The sequence below is a fragment of the Tupaia chinensis genome, unplaced genomic scaffold, assembly GCF_000334495.1.
Source record: "Tupaia chinensis unplaced genomic scaffold, TupChi_1.0 Scaffold139935_1, whole genome shotgun sequence".
Taxonomy (NCBI): domain Eukaryota; kingdom Metazoa; phylum Chordata; class Mammalia; order Scandentia; family Tupaiidae; genus Tupaia; species Tupaia belangeri.
Genome location: NW_006199814.1, coordinates 1,241,576 through 1,264,037, shown reverse-complemented (window position 1 = coordinate 1,264,037; position 22,462 = coordinate 1,241,576). Strand labels below are relative to the sequence as shown.

The 22,462-nt window shown below is 39.0% G+C and overlaps 1 protein-coding gene across 3 annotated transcripts in view; it reads left to right on the top strand.

Moving 5' to 3' along the window:
• Nucleotides 1-16,160, top strand: part of MET (MET proto-oncogene, receptor tyrosine kinase) — a 134,283-nt gene extending 118,123 nt beyond the window's left edge. For all 3 annotated transcript variants that reach the window (XM_027765926.1, XM_006162377.2, XM_006162376.2), the window contains 4 exons: nucleotides 4,233-4,342; nucleotides 5,838-6,003; nucleotides 13,732-13,868; nucleotides 13,976-16,160. In XM_027765926.1, coding sequence (XP_027621727.1) covers nucleotides 4,233-4,342; nucleotides 5,838-6,003; nucleotides 13,732-13,868; nucleotides 13,976-14,186 — 624 coding nt within the window. In that variant the 3' untranslated portion in view covers nucleotides 14,187-16,160. The remainder of the gene's footprint in view (nucleotides 1-4,232; nucleotides 4,343-5,837; nucleotides 6,004-13,731; nucleotides 13,869-13,975) is intronic.
• The last annotated feature ends 6,302 nt before the right edge of the window (nucleotides 16,161-22,462 follow it).

Below are 22,462 nucleotides of genomic sequence, written 5' to 3'. Positions count from 1 at the left end.
CGTCTTCCCGATAGCTACGTTTAGTCATTCTTGAGTACCTACTGTTATGGTTCAGTCAGCGAGAAGTAAGAGACCATCCAGACTCAGTCAAATTTACTGGAGTTTTATTGATAAAGCCAGCAGCATACAGGGAGTCTCGTGTCTCTCAAAATCCCCGCAGCCTCGAGTGTAGGGAGAAGGGTACTTACAAAGGCAAAAATCACATTCTTTTCCAGGTTGACGTGGCAATCATAGAACCAAGATCAGTGGTCTTGAAAGAGTAGGGGGTAGGGGCTTACAATGTAAAAGCAAAGGCGAATTATAGAAGCAAAACAAGCAGGTTAATCATTCTTAAGGATATGTTCCATTCCTACCTAAACACAATGGAATCTTAATGGTTTTCATGGGTCAGGACAAGGGGTCTGGCGACGAATGATTACATCACTAAGGAACATCTTAGGGTAGAGGAGTTCAAAATGGAGGTCTACTTCACTACTATATACCAGAAACTGAGTACCACACAAGAGAAATAGAAGTGAAATGAACCTTGGCCCACATGGAGTTTAAACTCCAGAGGGGAGACATTGAAGACTTAATTACAAATGAGTCTTCCACTATTTCCTCAGCCTCGCCACCCATTCTTCTACCTCAGGATCTTTGCACTTCATTCTTCCTGTATCTGGAATACTCTTTCTCTAAATATCCACAAACCTCACTTGCTCATCTCCTTCAGCTCTTTGCCCTAATATGATCTTCAAAATGAGGTCCCCTGACCTCTTAAAACTGCAGCTGACACACCCTGCCCTCATACCTTCAGTCTGTCTGCTTTTCCCTTCTTTATTCTCCTCCATCACACCTATTATCATCTGCTGTCCTAGCCCTAAGCTGTCTAATACTGTGGTCACAAGGAACAAATGAAATGTGCTGTAAGTGTAGAATACATCCCAGATCCAAAGATTTAATATAAGAAAGAAGGTGAGGGACCAGCAGATGGCGTAATGATTACATAACTGGACTCCCACATGATTGACTGTGATTTGAGTCCTGAACCCAGCTTAAACTCACGCTGGACACATGTGCATGTATGCCCAAAATCCCAAGAGGAGAACGGAAGAGAAGGGATTGCAGCATGGCCATTCCCCCGGGAGTGATTTCTCACTTTCTGTTTGTCTCTTTCTGTCTCTCCAATGCACCCTATAGCAAATATTTTTCTCTAAAAAAATAAAAAAGAAGAAGAAAAAGGTTAACTATCTCATTAATACTTGTTTATATTGATTATATGTTGAAATTATATTTTGCATGTGTTACATTGAAATATAATAATTATAATAATTAATTTTATAATAAATATAATGATTAATTTTACCTGTTTGTGCTTTTTTTAACATGGCTACTAGAAAATTTTAAATTATATTCATGACTTGCATTATATTTTGAGTGAATAGTGTTATACTAGACAGTAAAGAAATAAATCATGTATACTGGAACTATACTAGACAGTAAAGAAAGAAATCATATTATATATGTGTGCATGTATACGTACATGCTCATAAACCATTAGTCTATAAGGTTGTGAGGGCAGGGATTTTCATGTATATTGTTCACTACTAAGCCTCTAACACCTACAATAATGTTCAGCACAGGCTTTGAATAAATATATGTTGAGTGAATGGGCTCAGGGTTACAAACGAAATTCTTAGACTCTTACAAATAGTGTTTTTCTTCATACATTTTTCCAGTAAAAGGGTGAGCAGGTGTTGTCTGTGCTAGGACCAGGGCGTTCAGAGAGAAGAGTCTCTAACCCAGAGCTGAATTCATAGATGGCCTCAGGCTCCTTTGTGACTCCTGCTGTCCAGATCAGATCTCCGTGGGAACTGATGGAGTCGCTTTGCTCTTGATCAAAAACAACTTTATAAACATGGGATAAGTTCTCAGAGAAAATAAACTCTCAGACATAAAGAAATATTTTATGTCCAGCCAAAAGAACAGAAAAACACTCCTTGGCAGTGAATTGTCGCACATAAGTTGAATTTGCCTTTATCAAACTAAAAAAGGAAGGCTGAAGCAAATAATACAAAACAATTTATTAATGCCAGGGTTAGGATGATTGCATGGGCACTACAAAATCCATGTTACTTGAATAATGTGTGCCAAAGTCTTAGAAATTTCTGAATGACTTTTAAAAGCCAAGGTTGCAAATAGGAGTGGAGAGTAACAAGGAGTCTTGTTACAACAGCGATTGGTTACGTTCCATTATAAAGGCAGCAGGATGGCCTCATGATCGCCTGGAGTCACTGAGCTTAATTATAGGCAGAATGTGAAGACAGTGAGTCTAGAATGTAACAGAAGAATAGACTTGAGTACTAAGGAGATTCATAAAACAAAAACGTCTAGGGAATTCAGGTAACATCTTGAGCTGTTTCAGGTGCACATTCCTAAGAAAGCCACGGATATGCAGTTTTATGTCTTTGAAGTGCTGGCTCAGACACACTGGAATCTCCTGTTGTCAGGGAAAGGAAGGGCATGGTCTATTTTGGGATCTATCAGCTTTCCTAAAGTTTAGGATATGACATTTTAGCCTGAGTGGCTCCATTTTGGTCTGGCCTGTTGGGCCTAGAGCAGAAGCTTGGTCCCAAATTACAGCCTCCTGTCATTTTTATTTCACACCTTGTGAAGCACAGAGTTGCCCTGACAGATCCTGCTGTTCCACTTTCATTTTATCATTACCCTGGTTGGATACACTACCTTCACTGGGTAACCTTCACTGGGTATTATTTCACCCAAGGTTAAAGTATGATAGAGATTTCCTATTTTCCAGTACAATATGACCCTTTATAACTCAAGGAGTCCATACCTATAATGACCACTAACACAGCTATGTCTTAAAGAGAATCCTGAAGCACAATCAACTAGCCTTTCCACGTGTGGTATGCCATTATAGAAGGGCTGCAGTCTTTCTTATAGGGTCCCCACTGACTTCCTTCTGTGCTCACAAACTCCACAGTGACTGCTAAAGAAGACATATCCTGCTCCTGATGGCTGGGCCCTAGCTAGGGCTGCCAGCTAAAGTGACGTCTGTGCAGTTTCAGTTGTAGTTCTGGTAGTTACCGAAGGCATTCCTCTGTCCATCCAGGGTTGTGGATGGAGGACGGGGAGAATGGGGTATCCTGTTCTCTGTAATGAGTCCAGAACTCCTGGAGTTGTGGGCTGGTGTTTCAGTACCAGTAGGGAACTGCTGATGTGATTGATTTCACTATAATAGAGCCTTTGGAGCCTAACCGATTTAGGTTAAAGTCCCAACTCCACCACCTAACCATTGAGTGGTTTAAGGGGATTTCTTTTACTCTGACCCTATTAACTGTGTGTTTCTGATGTTTTGATATCTGTGGACTTGCTGGCCCTGAAGGGCTCTCCTTCCCAGAGCTAGCTAATTTCTAGGCATAGTAACAATTCTTTTTTTTTTTTTTTTTTGGAGAGATTTTCACTGTAGGGCGCGTGCGCTCGCCAGACAGACAGAGAGAGACATAGAGACAGAAAGCGAGAAATCACCCCCCAGGGGGGATGGTCACGCCGCAATCCCTTCTCCTCCATTCTCCTCTCAGGATCTTGGGCACGCACACACACGCGCCCGGCGTGAGTTTTAAGCCACCGGGTCCGGGACACGAACCGCGGTCGACTACATGGGAATCCAGCGACATAGCCATTACGCTAACTGCTGGTTCCCTAGGCATAGTAACAATTCTGACCCATGTTTTTTCCCTTGCTCTTGCTGCCTCCTGTCCATTGGTAGAGCTTCCCCATGCAACTCTGCATGAGCTGTGTACCTCCTTCTCTTGGAAACTATGATGAACAAACTATCTTTTCTGTTTTTTTATATTCAATCACTGTGTATCATTACAGCATACAGAATAGCAATTGTGCCCTTATATATGTTAGCATATGTAAGGCATACCTTATATGACATACCAGAAGAATAATGAAATGTAATATTTTAAAACACCTTCAATCTGCTATCTGGAAAACAGAGTCTGTAACACCCGCCTTACTAAAGTGTATGTGGATCAGTCATACTTTTTAAAAATGTCTAGCCTGGAGCTTTATATACAATAAATACTTAACAAATAGTCAATACTATAAACAGGACACATGTTTTTATTTGAGACAAAGTTATTCTTTTAAAGATTTCAGAATTCCAAGATCAGAGTTCGAATGGTAGATGCTTAGTTTATGCTTTTCCAACTCTTTGATTGCAGAACCCAACTGTAAAAGATTTAATTGGCTTTGGTCTTCAAGTAGCCCAAGGCATGAAATACCTTGCAAGCAAAAATTTTGTCCACAGAGACTTGGCTGCAAGAAACTGTATGTAAGTATTAGATTCTCTGCACCCACAGTCCAGATTAAGTGACAAGGAAGAATTTGTTTCCCACTGTTCAAGCTAGTGAGGATGTTTTCTCTTCTTGTGCAGAAGTTCTTTATTTTCGTTACAGTTTTAAATTGATGTGTAAGCCTTGGGGAAGTGGGCGGGGCTTTTAGGCTTTATCAGAGACTTAAAAAGGAATTCTTCCTAGGGGGCCTTATACAGCTGTTGTGTACTTTTGCTTTTCTTGGTCCTTCCCACCAGCAGCCCCCCAATGTTGTGGTTTCACACTGCGTTAGTGTTTAGGGAGGGAGAATTTGATCTTCAGCATTTTACAGTGAAAAGGAGAGGGCTGGTAATACAAATACCAAGCTATTGTAACTTCCCAAGAGTGGATTTGAAGCCTGCCTGCAGAAAACCTCTCCCAAAAAAAAAGAAGAGAAACAAAAAAAGAAAAGAAAAGAAAAAAAAGAAACCCTGCCAAAAATGGTATTTGGAAATGAATATACAAAGAACTTTATTTGTGTCCGGCTGCCTGACTGTGTAACACAACAGTCAACAATTTGTAATTGATTCAGTGCGTTCCCTTACACAGCACTGATTCATGACTTATGGTATGTGTGAATGAAAGAACTGTGCTGTTAATTTCCTACCTAGGATTTGGTGAATGTAACAACACAAAAGCCAGCTTAAACAAAGGATGCATAGCCCCAAGCCCCCAGCAGAAACTGATTTTTGCTGAACCATGCTGGATTGTTTTTCAAGTTTATTTTTTTCTTCCATAAAAGAGAGAGCCCCTCAACAGGGTCTTCACACCACCATCCAGCCCAGCCTCAACCAGCCTGGATCACAAGCATGCTCATGTGCCCAGCATGTAGAGGGAGAACTCACGGCATGAACTCAGGACCTTAACATGTGGTCCAGCATCATAGAGTGTTGAGTCACTACAGCCCCAACATCTGGACCCAGAACCTTGCTGTTTTATTTAGATACTTTACTGTGTATCTTGTTTCTCCTTAACCTTAGTATAGGGGTAAATGAGTTTTATGTACTGCCTTAACTCATTTGAAAATGAAAAGTTAAAGTAATAATACCCTGTCATGTCTGTCCCATAAAACTGAGTATTGCTAATAAGCTGACAAGTGAAGATTGGCGATGGCTTGGGTAGTCAGTTGGCATACTCTATTTAGCAACCAAGGAAAGCTGGGAGGGGAGCCAGCTTTATTACTTCTCCAGATCTGCATTAAAGCAAAAGGATTTCCTTATGCCATATTATTCATGATTTCTTTCCTTGGGCCTGTTGAATTCGTAATGTAAATGTCAAGCATTTTTATTCAAAAGTCCTGTTGTAATTTAGCGTTAGTCAATAGAGGCCGGATGAAGCACTCCCTTTAGAAATTATGGATTTCTACCGAAGCCCTTGTTCTAATCTATAGATATTCAGCATCATTGTAAATTATTCTATTCCAGCTGCCAGTAATAATTTTTGTCCTTTCCACAGGCTGGATGAAAAATTTACCGTCAAGGTTGCTGATTTTGGTCTCGCCAGAGATATGTATGATAAAGAATACTATAGTGTACACAACAAAACAGGTGCAAAACTGCCAGTGAAGTGGATGGCTTTGGAAAGTCTGCAAACTCAGAAGTTCACCACCAAGTCAGATGTGGTAATGTATTGACCACCCCCTGACTTTCTCCTTTTTTACTTTTACATTTTTTATATGTAAATGTGGAGTTGATTGTCTCATAGGTGCCCATAATCTATTCTCATAAATTTTCTATCCAAAAACATTTGTGGAGCGGACATCAGGCTGGCTTCTCAGGAATCCCAGCACTGAATAAAGGTCAAACCCTTCTTCCAGGAGCTTTGGATCAGCCAGGAAGAGAAGACACATGGCTTTAATGATTGTGATACAAAGTGGACAGGAATTAGATCTGCCTTTTATAGCTAAGGGCAGCAAGAATTCCACCTGGAGAAACTAGAAGCTGTATCTAAAGCAGGTCTAGCAGTGAGGACATTATCCTCTCACCTAGCTGGAAAAGTGTGTTCTACTATCTGCAAGGGCTGTCCGCCTGTCACAGAACAATTTTCCAAAGGCAAGGAGCTAAGCAATGAGGATGGGAGAGATACTAACTCGGACAGCCGGCTTCACTACCTTATACCTTATCAAGGAGGAGCTTGAAATGAACTTTAAAGGTAGCAGGTTTGTCACTGGGCAGCTGAGTGAATGGAAATATCAGTCTAAGTGGGCAAAGGGGTGGGGAAGTATATGCATTGGCAAGAACAGAAGGCACAGAGGGGAGTTATAAGAAGAAGTTAAGAAAAATATATTTATACTAGATCATAGAGGTCCTTAAAAACCAAAGTAGAGAGTCTAAAATTTATTCTCTGACCATGTGGAAACATAAAAATATGATCAGATTAGATCACAATCCTTCTTCATTCTGTAAAACGACTTGAGAGAGTGGAGGCAGGAGAATGAAGTGAGAGATAGAACCTGAATAAAACAGAAACTATGAGAATGGAAAGAAAGAAGTAGAAGGAAAAGCACCTCAGGGGTAGAATCAACACTACTTAGCAAGAAATGATTAAAGTAAAAGATTAGTAAAATTATATGCTGGTGCAATAACAAGTATTTGAAGTCTAGAAGCAAAAACCAAGGAGAAGGGAAAATAACAAGTTGAGCCTTGAGCACACTGAGTTTGACCTGGGAGAAGGACATCCAGGGTCCTATGAGAACTTGGAAATGAGGACCTTGAGCTTGTAAAAAGGTTTTTTGTTTTTTAAATTTGGGCTGCCATAACAAAATACTATAGACTGAATGGCTTAAAAGATAGACATTTATTTCTAACAGTTCTAGGGACTAGAAGGCCAAGATTAGGGTGCCAGCATGGTCAGGTTCTGGTGAGGGCTGTCTTCCTTGGTGACAGATGATTACCTTCTCATTATGTCTTCCTATGGCTGAGAGAGAACAAAAGAATGTTCTCCAATGTTTCTTTTTATATGAACACCAATGCCATCATGAGGCCTCACCCTCGGGATTTTATCTTAAACTAATTCCTTTTTAATGGCCATATCTCCACATGCCATCATCTTCAGGGGTAGGGCTTCAACATATAAATTTATGAGGGGTACAATTCAGCCCACAGCAGAGGTAAAGGCTGGAAGTGTGTTTTGGGGAATCCAAAGGCAATTATTTAAGAGAATCTATGTGACATGTGGAAGAAGAACAGAGAAGTTGGAAACCCAAGAGACTATCATAAATGCCAGAGGAAGAGAAAGTTTCAAGAAAAACTAGAATAGTCAGCAGAGTAAACTAGCTACCACATTAGAAGAGTCTTGGAAGTGGAGTAATTTGAGTGATTTCAGTGGTCTAGAGTGTACGGAGAGGACAGATGTTGAGTGGAATGGAAGATGTACTTACTCTAGTAGTATATAATAACAGGAGGACGATGCTGTCTGGAGGTAGAGAAACATTGATGTTTCAGTCCTGGAGGATAACAACTGAAAAGGGAAAAAGCACAAATTCATAATAGCAGCAAGTAAAGTGGGCAGCAAACAGTGTTCGTGGAAGGCATGGACTTGCAAAGAGACTGGGTTGTCAGCTACTGAAAGATGACTCGGGGCAGGGATCTCAGTGCATTATTGGGAAGCAAGATGTCATTGTACCCTTTTCCTTTGTGAGTCAGTGAGTGAGAAGGTGGTGGCCTTGTTGACAAGAATTTCAAAGAAATCATGGCCTACAAGTTTCTAAAAGCTGAACTTCAGCTCCTGTGACTAAGTAGAGAAAACAGTAGTGAATAAATTGAGGGTGACTGGGATTTTGTTTTCAGTAAATAAAAGTATAACAGAATGTGGTGGAGAAATGATGTGCAGGGTGCATAAGATTGATAAGACAAATTGATAGTACATGGCAGAGCTTCATGTCTGGGATTCTGATCTTAAAGGATTCTAAAAGAGATCAAAGAAGTAGACGCTAGGGAGAAAGGCTGAGGAGATGTTAATGATGGTGGCAGATGAAGGCAAATGAAGATGAAGGTAGGGAGAATTAATGCATCATCACATAACTTACTCTTCATTCACACTTGACTCTTAAACCTACTGTTAAGAGCCAGAGACAACTCTTCCACCTCAATAATTAGAAAAAGTAACCCAGGACAACTGTGGCCTTGTGGTTAAGGAGGCCAGATTTCACACAGCCAACAACATGGTTCGAATCTTGGATCCAGTAGCTTGAAAAATACACTGGGTACATGTAAGCATGTGCCCAAAGTCCCAGAGAGAGGGAGAAATGGAGAAGGATTTGCATCATGACCATGCCCCATAGGAGGTGCTTTCTCGCTCTCTTTCTCTCTCCAGCAGTTTAAAAGGTAATTAGATTTAGAAGAAGTCATGAAGATGAGGCCCTCATGATGATAACACTTAAGAACATTGCCTCTGACAAATTAAGAAGGAAAAAAAAAAAAAAGTAACCCAATTTGTTAAAATAGGCAAAGGATTTGAATGGACATTTCGCCAAAGAGATGTATAGATAGCTGGTTAACAAGCAGATGGAATGAAAACATATGCCCACAGGAGGACTTGTGTGTGAATAATCACAGGGGCAGTATTCATGATAGCCAAAACCCAGGGGCATTCCTCATGTCTATCAACTGGTGATGGATAAACAAAGTGGTATATATATAGATACACATATAAATTAATGATACCTCGACAAGGTAAAGGAACTGCTAGTACATGCTATAGCATGGATCAACCTCAACACTGTTGCATTAAGTGAAAGAAGTTAGACTCACATTACATGTTGAATGCTGGCCCTGTATCTAATGGTTAAGGGACCCAGATCCCGCATGACCTGCCATAATTCAGATCTGTGCTCTGGCTGCTTGAGAAACTTGTGCATAGGCCAAGATGCTGGTGGGGTGAAGAAATGGAAAAAGGACTAACCATGCCCCACTGAGGAGTGTCTCTCTCTCTCCCTCTCTCTCTCTCTCTCTCTCTCTCTCGCAACTGCATGCACCCTCTGTCAATTAAAACAAGATTTTTTAAAGATTACATGTTGATGATTCCATTTATATGAAATTTCTAGAAAGAGATACAACTATAGAGGAGAAGTCAGATTAGTGGTTACCTGGGGCTAACAGTAGGAGCAAGGAATGACACTCATGGGAACGAGGGAACTGTCTGGTGTGTTGAAAGTGGGCTATGAAGACAGCAACACTATATAAATGTACTAAACATCATTAACTATAATTACACCTCAGCAACGCTCTCTATATTTTTTAAAAGGCAAAAAAAAGCAAACAAATGAACCTGGTGAAATTTTGAATATTCAAGGCAAAGTTGGGATTCTGAGCTGTCTGACAAACCCACGCATATACCACCACCACCTCCTCCCAACAAACACACACAGCACGAATGCCAATGCCTCTCACATGGCAACTGTCACTCAGAAACTTGACTATAAATTTACACAGGATTCTGCAGATATAACACTGCTATTTCTCTCTCTCCCGATTGAAGGACACTATACGGTACTACATAAAGGCTGAGCCTGAGTAATCCATACACAGTGCTCCTCTGGCAAATGGTTACTGATTGCACACGGTTTCACTTCCAGGGCAGCATAGTCTTTTGAACATGGACATGGGACGTTTCCAAAAGCTTGTAATAAGTTGTATGTATGTTGAGTCCTATAAGCAAAAACTTATCTTGTAGACAGGTTCCTTTTCCAGCAAGTGCCCAGACGGAATTTGGCTAAAGACTGATAACTCTCTAAGTCCATTCAAACAAAATTGGAGTGCAAGTACATTTGGAATTACTCGTACCCAGTATTGTACCATGTTTCACACTCAGTACAACTTCGTTCATTAAAGTTAGTGTTGACTTCTCAGTTGTTCTATCCAGCTGGCTTTTCACAGCCCTCATCCTGCCTCCTCTTTCTGAAACATTGAACGTTGTCGAACACCCCTTCCTTCTTGAGATTTGCTCTTCTTTTGGTTTCTGGGACACTGTGCCATCTGGTTGTCCTCCTGCTTCTCCGTTGTGTTTTCATTATCCTTGAAGCATCTCCTCATTCTCTCACCTACTGTATATAGCTTTCTCCAGGATTTTCATCTTCAGGGGTGGCCCCTCTCAATAATTACAGCCATTCCTATCAACCTTCACCTTTGATCTTCTCTGCCTAGGTGGAATAATCAGCATCACCAATTTGCCATGTTCAAAATCAAATTCTTTCCTGCCAAACTGGCAGTTCCTCACTTCCTGACTTCTCTGTAGGGCATCACCATTCTGCAGTTTATCTACTCTTTGCCCTTTTTACTGTATAGTTCTTCAAGTTTCGACAAATACGTGCAGTTGTGCAAATGCCACCATGATAATCAGGATACCGAGCACCCTAGCCCCACATCCTGGAAGTCACTGATTTATTCCCTGTTTCTGTAGCTTTGCTTTTCCCAGAATATCATATAAATGGGATCACACAGTTAGTAGCCTTTTGATTCTGTCTCCTCTCTCTTAGCATGATGGAATTGAGAGCCATTCGTGTCATATCAGCAGGATCAATGTATCAGTAGTTCATTCTTTAATTATTATTATTATGGTAAAAACAATAAAAGGTACCAGCAGGTGCCATGGAAGTTAAGGCACTTGACTCCACAATTCAAGTCCCAGAACCGGTGACTTGAAAATCACGCCAGGTGTGTATATGTATTATAGGTATATGCCCATTCTCCCAAGAGAATGAAGAAGGGATTGCAGTATGGTCATCCCTGGGGGAGGGGAGGGAGGGAGGAGGTGATTTCTCACTTTCTCCTCCCTGACACCTCTGTCTCTGGTGAGCATATGCACCCTATAGCAAAAACTGAAAAATAATTAACATCTTAAAAATGGTTACATTTTAATTGTGTAGTACAACAAGGTAAACAGCATGCACGTTGTTGTGCAACAGATCTCTGGAGCGTGTTCATCTTGCGTAGTCAACCATGGTTCAAGTCCTAAAACTCTATCCATGGAATAGCTCTTCTTCCCCACTTCCCCGCAGCCCTGGAAAGCACCATTCTACTGTCTGTCTCTAAGAGCTTGACTACTTTAGATGCCTCATGTGAGTGGAATCAGGCAGTATTTGTCTTTTTGTGACTGCTTTGTTTTACTTGACACAATGTCCTCTCTTCATCCATGTAGTTGTAAATGACAAGATTTCCTTTTCTTCAAGGCTAATATTATTCTATCAAATGTATATACCAGATTTTCTTTATCCGTTCCTCTGCTGATGGACATTCAGGTTTCTTCCACTTCTTCACTATTGTTGAGTGGTGCTGCAGTGAATATGGGTGTTCAAATGTTCTTTGAGGTCTTGTTTTTAGTTATTTTGGGTACATATCCAGAAGTGGGATTGCTGCATTATGTGATAACTCTACTTTAAATATTTTGAAGACCTTCCATACTGTTTTTCCATAGCAGACTAGTTTATTCCCTTTTATTTCTGACTAACATTCCACTGTACAGATTATACCACATTTTATTCACCCGTTCACCTAGTGAAAGTATTTGGATTATATCCAGTTTTAGGCAATTACTTACACATAATTCTAATGGCTCTGATTTTTGCTTAAAGATTTTTTTTTCCCTGTGGGGTAAATAGTTAGGGGTAAGGCTGTTGGGTTGTAAGATAAGTGTATGTTCAACTTTATGAGAAACTGCCAACTCTTCCAGAGTGACTGTATCATTTTATATCTCTACCAACAATCTATAAAAGTTCCAGTTTTTAGGCATTCTCACCAGCACTTGGCATTGTCAATTTTGGGGGGCTTAACCATTCTAATAGATTGTAGTAGTATATTATTTTCTTCTTCATCTGTATTTTCCTAGTGACTGATAATGTTGAGTATCTTTTCAAATGCTTGTTTACCCTTCCTGTATTTTTCTTTAATGAAATGTCTACTTAGATCTTTGGGTAATTTTTTTTTAAGTTTTAGAATTTATTTTCTGAGTCCTTTGTTATTTTTAAATTATTACACTGTTAGAGCTCTTTATATATCCCAGATACAAGTATGTGTCATCAGATATGTGTTTTTGCAAATATACTTTCTATCTTGTGGACTGCCTTTTCATTATTTTACTGATATCTTTCAAAGAGGTTTACAGGAAGCAGACCATGGCACAACAGTAAGAATGCTGTATAAGCTGACCCACATGGGAGAATCTCAAGTTCATAGCTGGAGACCTACCTGATATACCAGGCTTGCTTGTGTACATGAACCCACACTTGTTGAGGCTGAGGGTAGACTATAGTGTCAATACTCTGTTGAGGTTACCCTCTCTATATATCTTTCTCTCTCTCACTAATGGAAGAAATAAATAAGCTTTCAAAACAGAAACAGTAGGGGAAAAGCAGATGGCATAATGGTTACGTTACTGGACTCCCACAAAGTAGACTGTGGTTCAAATCCCAGACCTGGTGACTTAAAACTCACACCAGGGTGGGGACCAGCAGATGGCGTAATGGCTATGTCGCTGGACTCCCATGTAGTCGACTGCAATTTGAGTCCCAGACCTCAGATACTCTTTTTGAAAACTTATTCACTTGTAATTTAAACGTTCCCTGGTTCTGATTTAAACAGGTTGTAAAATATACGGCTTAATAATTGCCTCCATGGAAATTTTTGCTCAAAACCGCAATAGGCTATGGGGCTGGCCCAAAACTTTGTTTTAAATCAAGAGATGGCACATTTAGAACTCTTAAATGTTTATCCCAGTGTGAACTCAAATGTATTAGGACATTTTTCTCAGGTCACCTAACCTCTCCACATCCCTACGATTTAAGAATACTGATACAGCTGTTCTATGTTAATCTAGTACTCGAACATTTTCAAATCACAGTTCCATTGAAATTAGTTTTCAATAGAGTCATGTTGCCTAGCAGTTTTATTATTTATGATTTTTAATATGAATTTTTATTTATACGAATTTATATCTTTCTTTTTAACATGAACGTTTAGAACATATTCTTTTTTTTAATGGAGAGGTCTTTGCTATAGGGCTTGTGCTCTCACCAAAAAGAGAGAAAGAGACAGAGAGACAGAAAGCGAGAAATCACCCCCCAGGGGAGGTGGCCATGCCACAGTTCCTTCTCCTTCATTCTCCTCTCAGGATCTTGGGCACGCACGCACACGCGCCCGGCGTGAGTTCAAGCCACCGGGTCCGGGACTCGAACCACGGTCAACTACATGGGAGTCCAGCGACATAACCATTACGCCAACTGCTGGTCCCTAGAACATATTCTTAACATTGAATATGTTAAGCCATGCTTGGTTACCAAGATCTACTGATTGTCTCTCCTATTTGTGTGGTCACACTTCTCTCACCTGGATTCTCATTTCCTTTGTTTGACTAGTGGTCCTTTGGTGTGCTCCTCTGGGAGCTAATGACAAGAGGAGCCCCTCCGTACCCTGATGTGAACACCTTTGATATAACCGTTTACTTGTTGCAAGGCAGAAGGCTCTTGCAGCCCGAATACTGCCCGGACCCCTTGTAAGTAGGAATTTGAACATGATCTTCTGTTTCTCTTATATTCTTTACTTTTAGAGAAATATTTGCCCTAAGATGACTCTCACAGCATTTCTTTCTTTCTGAAACAGGTTTGAAGTGATGCTAAAATGCTGGCATCCTAAAGCCGAAATGCGCCCATCCTTTTCTGAACTGGTCTCGAGGATATCGGCCATCTTCTCTACTTTCATCGGGGAGCACTATGTCCATGTGAACGCCACTTATGTGAATGTGAAATGTCTAGCTCCATATCCTTCTCTGTTGTCATCACAGGATGACATTGATGGAGAGGTGGACACCTGAGGGATTGGCATTGCACCAGCTCCCTCCAAGAAACATTATAGTTCTAGACCAAACAGTCCACACTTTACCTAATAGTTTTTCACTGCCTGGCCTTTGGAAGGCCATCTGAGATATTTCGCTTTTACCAAAATGCACTGTTACAGTACTTTATATTGTTATTTAAATTACTGGAATCTAAGACTTTCTCGACTCGCAAAGCATCCAAACCAGAGGCATGGTTCCGTGGGCAAGTGACCAACAGCAACACTTCACTTATAGTGACACTCCTGTCACCCTGCAGTCCAGAACTTAAATTCTGAGTCGAGATTTTGAAAAACCAGAGTCCTCCTTCATTTCATATGGAGAACTGAGGTGAAGAATTTTGACAGCTTCTTGATCAGAGATGAGATAGAAATGTCCAAAAGAGACATGGCAGCCCCAGAACCAGGCCAGCCATTTAGAATTCCAGTGTTTTTAAAAACTTGTGTGTGTTCTATGGTCTCTAACATTTTTCTGATGGATGTTGTCATTTATCTGTAAGATAAACATTCCCTTTTAAATTTTTGTATGCACATTCCATTTGCTGGAGGAATATCCATAGGTAATGCAGTCAGTTTCAAAATAGCATGATACAAAGTATGTTTATAAATTAACAGGGATATTTACATATTGTACATAAATGACATTAAGATTTTCATAAAATAGCTTAGTCACAGTGAAATATTTCATTGTCATTTAAAAATGAGCTACGTGACAATGATACTGCTCTGATCTAATGAATGTGGACATTGAGATGTTTTGTCTGTATTTTTTCTAAATGATGACTCTGAAAATAAGACGAGCAATTTGTGATGCTAAATCTTTTTCAAGGTAACTCAACATGTTTTTAAAGCAGACTACATCTGACTAAAAGGTTCATTGGTTCCAATCGCAGCCCCCCGTCTGGAGCAAAGAAAGGGTCAATGGACTGGAAGTATTAGCCCCTTTCTCGGGCAGCTGCTCACAAACAACTGGAGACAACACTTTTGGGGAGTCTTCTTTTGCATTAGGACATGTTTTGTGTTAAGCAAAACATATATTAAAAACAAGCAAGCCATTGGAAATCCTGGCTATTTTGCCTGGATGAATAAGTCGTTACTCTGCACAGACCTTCTGTGATGTTTGTTCTGTGGAATTTTGTGCTTACTACTGTAGAGTGCATGTGGCATAGGTTACTCTAACTGGTTTTATCAATGTAAACATTTAAAGTATTATATTTTTATAAAAATGTTTATTTTTAATGATATAAAAAATTTTGTCAGGCCACAAAAATACTGCACTGTGAACATTTCAGAAAAGGCATGTCAGACTCGGATCAATGACGGCATGAGTTCAAATGACTGTAAATAGTGAAAAGGAAATGCCAGTACACCCCACCTTCATTATATCACCAGCACTTGAAGCCAAGGGTTAACACAACAAGCTACAGAGTGTATTACACTGATACCCAAGAGTTGAGTTTAGCTGTTGTTGAAAGAAAATTATTGCAACCAAAAGTTCTTTGACGATGGTAGGACTTACCAGAAGACACAAGGAATTGTACTGCAGAGATACTTCAAACATTACTATTTCATAAATGTGAAGAATAATACTAATTCAAAGACTATTATAAATGGTGGATGACAAGAAAAACCTCTGCGGAAAGAAATAACTCTCTACCAAGATCAAGAGAATTAATGTGTCAAAAACAGAAAGTGCTTGCAGAAACAACCCATCAACAGGACTCACCTGTATATACATGCTTGAGAAAACTGCAATGTGAAAATCATGTTTGCTATTTATAAATTCGTCCTTAGGGTAATATTTCTGGACAGACTGTGGGAGTAAGTGATTCTTCCAAGAATTAGATACTTATCACTGCCTATACCTGCAGTTGAGCTGAATGGTACTTTGTATATTAATAGTTGTTGTTCTGATAAGTCGTACAATTAAAATAAAGTGATGAAACATCTTGTATTCTGAGAGTTGGTTATTTCTAGTCATGCTTGATTACTTACTATTTACATAATGACAGAGGAAGCCCAAGATTGATTTCACCTGGCTGCTTCGAGCCCATCCACATCAAGACCATCAGTCAAGATAACGCGTTATCACGTGGCTACGCTGAGCTCATCCACAGCAAGAGCCTCATTCAAGGTAATGCATACGTGGTAGGTAACTGAACTTGCCTTCCTGGATCTCAGGAAGTCTCTGGTTTTCAAGGCTGAATTACCTGTATTTTCTGACAATATTTTAACTGTTAGAGCACCAGGTTCCTAATTTACCATGATGTTCTTCTCCTACAAGGTGTGTCCTTGGACTAGAAGATATGACAATGGAATTGTAACCTCCCGATCCAGAGATATATAGGTGGGGGTGGAGAGAGAGGCCTTCTGACCCACTCAAACTACCCTTACCATAGCCTCCCCCCCATAGAACCCTTAGTTAGAGAAATTACCTTTTGGTTATCTCCATGTATATTCTTGTAATAATAAGACAATTCAAAGAATATTTCAGTCTCTAAGAATGTATAGCACTTTAGAGAAAAATGATTTTTAAAAGACTCAAGTTTAAGCTGATGCCTACATATTATGGTGGTGGTTGATTCTTTGCTGGGATATTATTCAGTCCCTCTACACAAACTATCTGAGCCAAAAGATGTATTTCCATAGGAAATTCAATCAGACTTTCTTTCTCATAAATACAAGAATTTACATCTTTACATCACTAGTATCTGGTATTTAGTAGGTTCTCCAATAACTGTCTAACTGAACAACGTTTTCTTATCCTCAATCACATTAAGCGACTAAGAATGTAGCCCCAGAATGTTTGGTAAACACTGACATAGAGAGGAAAGATCTTTCTGGAAAAGAGATAAAAAGATATCCCTTTGCAAAGATTTGCTTGATGTTTTGAATATTTAATTACCATATAATTTTTCACTTCACAGTGAAATAATTATATTGGATTATCAGAAAAATCATGACATGTGTTTTCTGTTTTTCTATGCAAAAATGGGTCATGACTTTTCCAACAACCCAATATTTTTGCTCTCCGTGACCTACACAGCAAAGTCTATCCTTAAAGAAATATGGGGAAGGAATATAAGACCTTTAAAAGTAAATCAAATAGTTGAATGCTGATGTCTCACATTGCTAATCTACCCAGTTTAGTTCAGGAAATGAGTTTGCATTATGTAAAAGAAATTGATTAGGATATTATTTAAGTTTTTATTGAGTGCCAGGCCCTATACTCGGTAATGGGACTATAAAAATAAAGTCTGAGCTAGTTGGTGACGCGGCGTTTAAGACAACTGGATCTCACATAGCTGACTATGTGGTCCAGGTCTGAAGAACACACTAGGCACATGTACATGGGTGCTCAAAATCTCAAAAAGATGGGAAAATGGAGGAGAGAGGAGTGTGGTATGACCATAGCTCCAGGGAAGTGCTTGCTTTCTCTCCTCTCTGTCTTTGGTGAGCACATGCGCTCTATGGAAAAATTATTAAAAATAATAATAATAAACAGTCTCTCTCACCCTAAGGATTTAATGGCAGAGACAAAAAATGTTACAAAATTAATGAATATTAGACCCATGTATTTCTTAGATATGTAAAATGTCATCACAATTTAAATTTACAAAAAGTTGGGACCGTCAGGTGGCACTCTGGTTAAGGGTGCTGGACTCCCATGTGGTCAACTGCAGTTTGAGTCCCGGACCTGGCAACCCTCCCCCCCCCTCTCTCTCTCTCTCTCTCTCTCTCTCACACACACACACACACACACACACACACACACACCACTGTCCTTCTCTGGTCAAATTAAAATTAAAATAAAAAATAAATAAAGCTAAATAAAATTATTTTTCTATTTTAATAATTATTTTATTTTAATTTACATTTAATCACATTCATCTTTACAGTGTACAACATTGCTTTTTCCAGCATGAATATGATGTATATAGTCAGGATAAAGACGTTACTATATATACTATCATCAGTAAACAGCTTTTCATTTTTTTGTCAATTCAACATACTTTTCCTTTCCCTGTTCCCCTCCTTCCCTCCCTTTATTACCCTCCCCCATATTACCCCTATCTTCACTTTCTCTAATATCTACCATTGCCTTCCCAGCTTCTATATCTTACAAAGTTTCAGTTTCTGCTATAGCACACAGACAATCATATATATTTTTCCCCCACATTTTATTGATTCACAGAATTTCTTAAATAATTAATTACTTTCAATATCAAGCTCTGCTGATATATGCATATCCATGAATACATGTCTTACTTAATAAAATAATTCTTAAAAAACTGTGTTTTGTTGTAAATAAATAAATTTACAAAACGTACAGGCTCTTGGGCAAATAGACTAAATCCTGACTCAATTAGACAACTATTGAATCTCTCTATGCCTGTACCCTCATCTGTCAAATGGGCTAATCCTAGTTACCTCACAGTTTATTGAGGACTAAAAATAGAATGTAAAGTAGTAATGCTAGTTGTTCAACACTCTGGATGTATTAAAAACCATTTTACCATAAAATTTACAATGGTTAAGATGATTAACATAATGCTAAGTGAATTTTATCTTAAAAAGTTTGTAAAGGCACCTGACACACCATAGTTGCTCAATAATTGCAATATTATTAAACTTAGTCTTAAGGAGTAAAAGCCCATGTAAAGGTAGCTTGTGGCTGATTAAGGGTGAAATGAGGTAAAAGGGACCTTATAGATGTTCCAGTACAAATCCTTACCTTATTCTTCATCTTAAACCTCCTTATATGGTAGAAACAGCAGAATTCTACCTTATCCTTGAGCATTGCTGAGACGATGAAGTGGGTGATGAGAAGAGTGACAAGAGAGTGATGCCTTTCTCCTGAGTGCAGAACACTTGAAGGACGCTATTTTCCATCCCCTCTTTCTCTGAACTTTCTACTATTCCTTTAATCACTTCTCTAGTGACTGGTTTCCCTTATTACAATTTTTTTTCTTTCCAAATTTTCTATAGAGCTTATGCACTCCCTGGAAAGAGAGAGAGGGAAAGTGAGAAAGCCCTCCACCCCAGCAGCGTCTATGCCGCAATCTCTTCTCCTTTCTCCTCTCAAGATTTTGGGCACAGGGACCAGCAGGTGACATGGCAGTTAAGCTGCTTGACTCCCACATGGTCGACCATGATTTGAGTCCCAGACATGGCAGCTTGAAAATCATGCTGGGCACATGTGTGTGCATGCCTAAATTCCCAAGAGGAGAATGGAGGAAAGGGGATTGTGGCATGGCCATCTACCCCTGGGGAGTGGCTTCTCACTTTCACTGTCTCTCCCTGTGTCACTAAAGAGGACATGTACCCTATGGGGAAAAAAAGATTGTGGGTACGTGTGCACACATGGCATATTTTTCAAGCAACTAGGTCCAGGTCTCAAACCTCACAATTGTTTTTGTGGGATCCAGCCATCTTAACCACCAACCCACTACCTAGCCCTTTTGTTTTTAACTTTCAGACCTAGTATCCTCAACAGACAGGGAAAAGAACAATCCAGCTAAATTATAGAGATGTTGGAGGAAGTTGCAATGATATGAACCACAGTCCCCAGTATTGATATCTGGAGATTATTATTATTTTTCTCAAATCAATAGTTAGTGATTATTTGGGTTCAGGAAAAAGTAGACTAATTACTATGTTGGTTTATTTATATTCTGTATGTTTGGACAATAAGGAATGCTTCACAAGTATTGTCATCTGCACAGATGACTAGATGTATACAAGTAGTTGCACATGATCCCCTCTTGTGGCATTTTAGACAATTTCATGACAGGAAGGTATGCAGACATTATGCCCCAAAGGCAGAAACACATATTGATAATGTTTCTTTTTATACTTGATACTTTTCTTCAGAACTCTCTCAATTTCCTATCAAAAAATTGGAAAGAACTTCAGTCATAAACCAGTGAAATATTTCAGTTGGTGAATTGAAGGTAATAAAACAGAGGCCTGCCCAAACTGTCTTTTGTTGTAAATTACACCAGAGGTCTAGATTACGTCAGCCAAAGGTATTGATCACAACGCTGAGAGGTTTATAACTACTATTGACTTACCATGTGACCCTGGAGCAGAAAACTAGGAAAATTGCAAAAGCATATCCACAGTAATGAAAAACCCATCATTAATGGAACTCACTATCCTGTCATCCAACTATAATAGTATTATGTTGGCTTCAAGGCAAATAACAAATCCTGAAAACGGAAGGAACTTTCCTCACATTTTTCTTTGAATATTTCTGATCTAATCTGATGAATGTCTTTTTCTTCGTATCTATAGGAAGTGTAGGCCATAAGAAGATGATATAAGTTAATTAGTTATCCGTCCCAAATAAAATTATATTTCAAACATCCAGATGCTGCTAGTTCTTTTATTACTATTATTATTATTAAGAGCTAGATTTCTGTATACACCAATTTAGAATGGAACTCAGGCCCCGTTCTCCTGGATGGTTAAACCCTACCTCATCAAGCATTCTGAAAATGAGGTAGCATTCAAGAAGCAACTCTGAGATGAAAACAGCCCTAGTTAGGATACCTAAACAGAAAATTCTAATTAAAATAAGCTACTAACAACATTATTTTGAGGCATTGGATCTAGACTACAGTCATTTTTATCCTTTTTATAAAAAGAGACCCTTTGTCTGTCTTTGTACATTCACTTTTTCACTGTCACATGGATACATTCTTTTCACCACATGAGTTCCAGGCTGGCAGAAACATCTACTAATCCTTAGACCTCTCAGCTGGAACGACAAAAATGCATAAAATTTTACCAGGCCAAACGAGATCAACTTTAAAAATCTTTGGCATCCAAACATGTCAGAACTGCTTTTCACTGGCTCCCGAACCATTTGTGTTTCTCATCTATGGTCCACGAGATCTGTAATATCAGTTCCTACTTTTATTGAATAGACTGGAATTTTTAAGCCCCATATTTCATTTACCTTTCCTGGTTGTTTAGAATTCCTGCAGTTCTTTTATGAGTTTCTTCTGTCTCTCATTCTAAGAGTGCTGAGAATTGCTAATGGGCTGACCACTCTACCAGACAAAGCCCTCACGTTGATGTTCACCACTATGTTCCTGTGACATCTGCTCTTTCCATCATCATCAAGCCAGGGCATTCTTTCTGTAAATCTTTGACTAAACAACCACCATATTCATCAGTGGCAACAATTCTTGTAAACAAGAAATGCCAAATGCAGAGAGTCTTCGCGAAATTCTCGAGACCACATGTCTGAAGTCAGTCACGTGATCCTCAGAGCCAATGTCTAAAGTCCCAATAAAGAAAAATGACAGAGAAACTGAAAAATCCTGTTGTGATTCAGTTACAAAATTGTTTCTAATTTTTGTTTAAGCAGTGAAAATTAAGCATAGAGAATTTAAGTAGCTCTGGTCATAGTCAAACAGTCTTTGTCTATACTTGGGTGAAAAAGCAAGTCATTGTTGGTAAGATACAGACAATGTTTCAGAAGGAAAATGTCTAGTGTTAAAACTACATAGATTTTTTTTTCTGCAAATGAACTTAATTGATAAAAAATAATAATGATAACAATAATGATCTCTTCCTAGGACATGTCACAGGAATTAATGCTGTCTGGAATCTAATGGGCTAAGGTAATGCTCTCAGGGGTTAGTCTTGCTTAATGAAACACTTTAGTAAACGAATGCTAAGAATGACAGAAAGTAAAAAATCTAGACTGCCACTACCAAGTGTGGTTGATTCACGGCAGGAAAAAAAGCTAACCTGAAAATGTATCATGTGCTACTCTTACTCATTTTTTTACTTTGTGTTTCAGATAATATATATCCTTTATCATTTTTTTTTCATACATTTGTCTTGTGCTTTTACTCTGAGGATATGCTTACTGTGGTTTGTTGTTTTGACAGAGAATTAACCTGTTAATGAAAATGTCACTCCCTCTAGTGCAAGCATATCAAAGTTCCTTAAAATTTTCCTTGCCTTGAATCATTTAATTCTAAATATTCTGATCTGAACACAATGTGAATCTTCCATGTGAGCTTTAGAATATTGTCTCCACACTGGCTTAGAAGTCATTATTCAACATTTTATTCCAAGATTATTCTAACAGCTGACCTCTTGATTTTGCCCTCTTCAGATTGCTTCTTCCTTAAAATCTGAAAGCAGCTGCTACACACACACACACACATGTGTGTGTGTATATATATATATATATATATATATATATATATATATAAATTATATCACTCTCCTGCT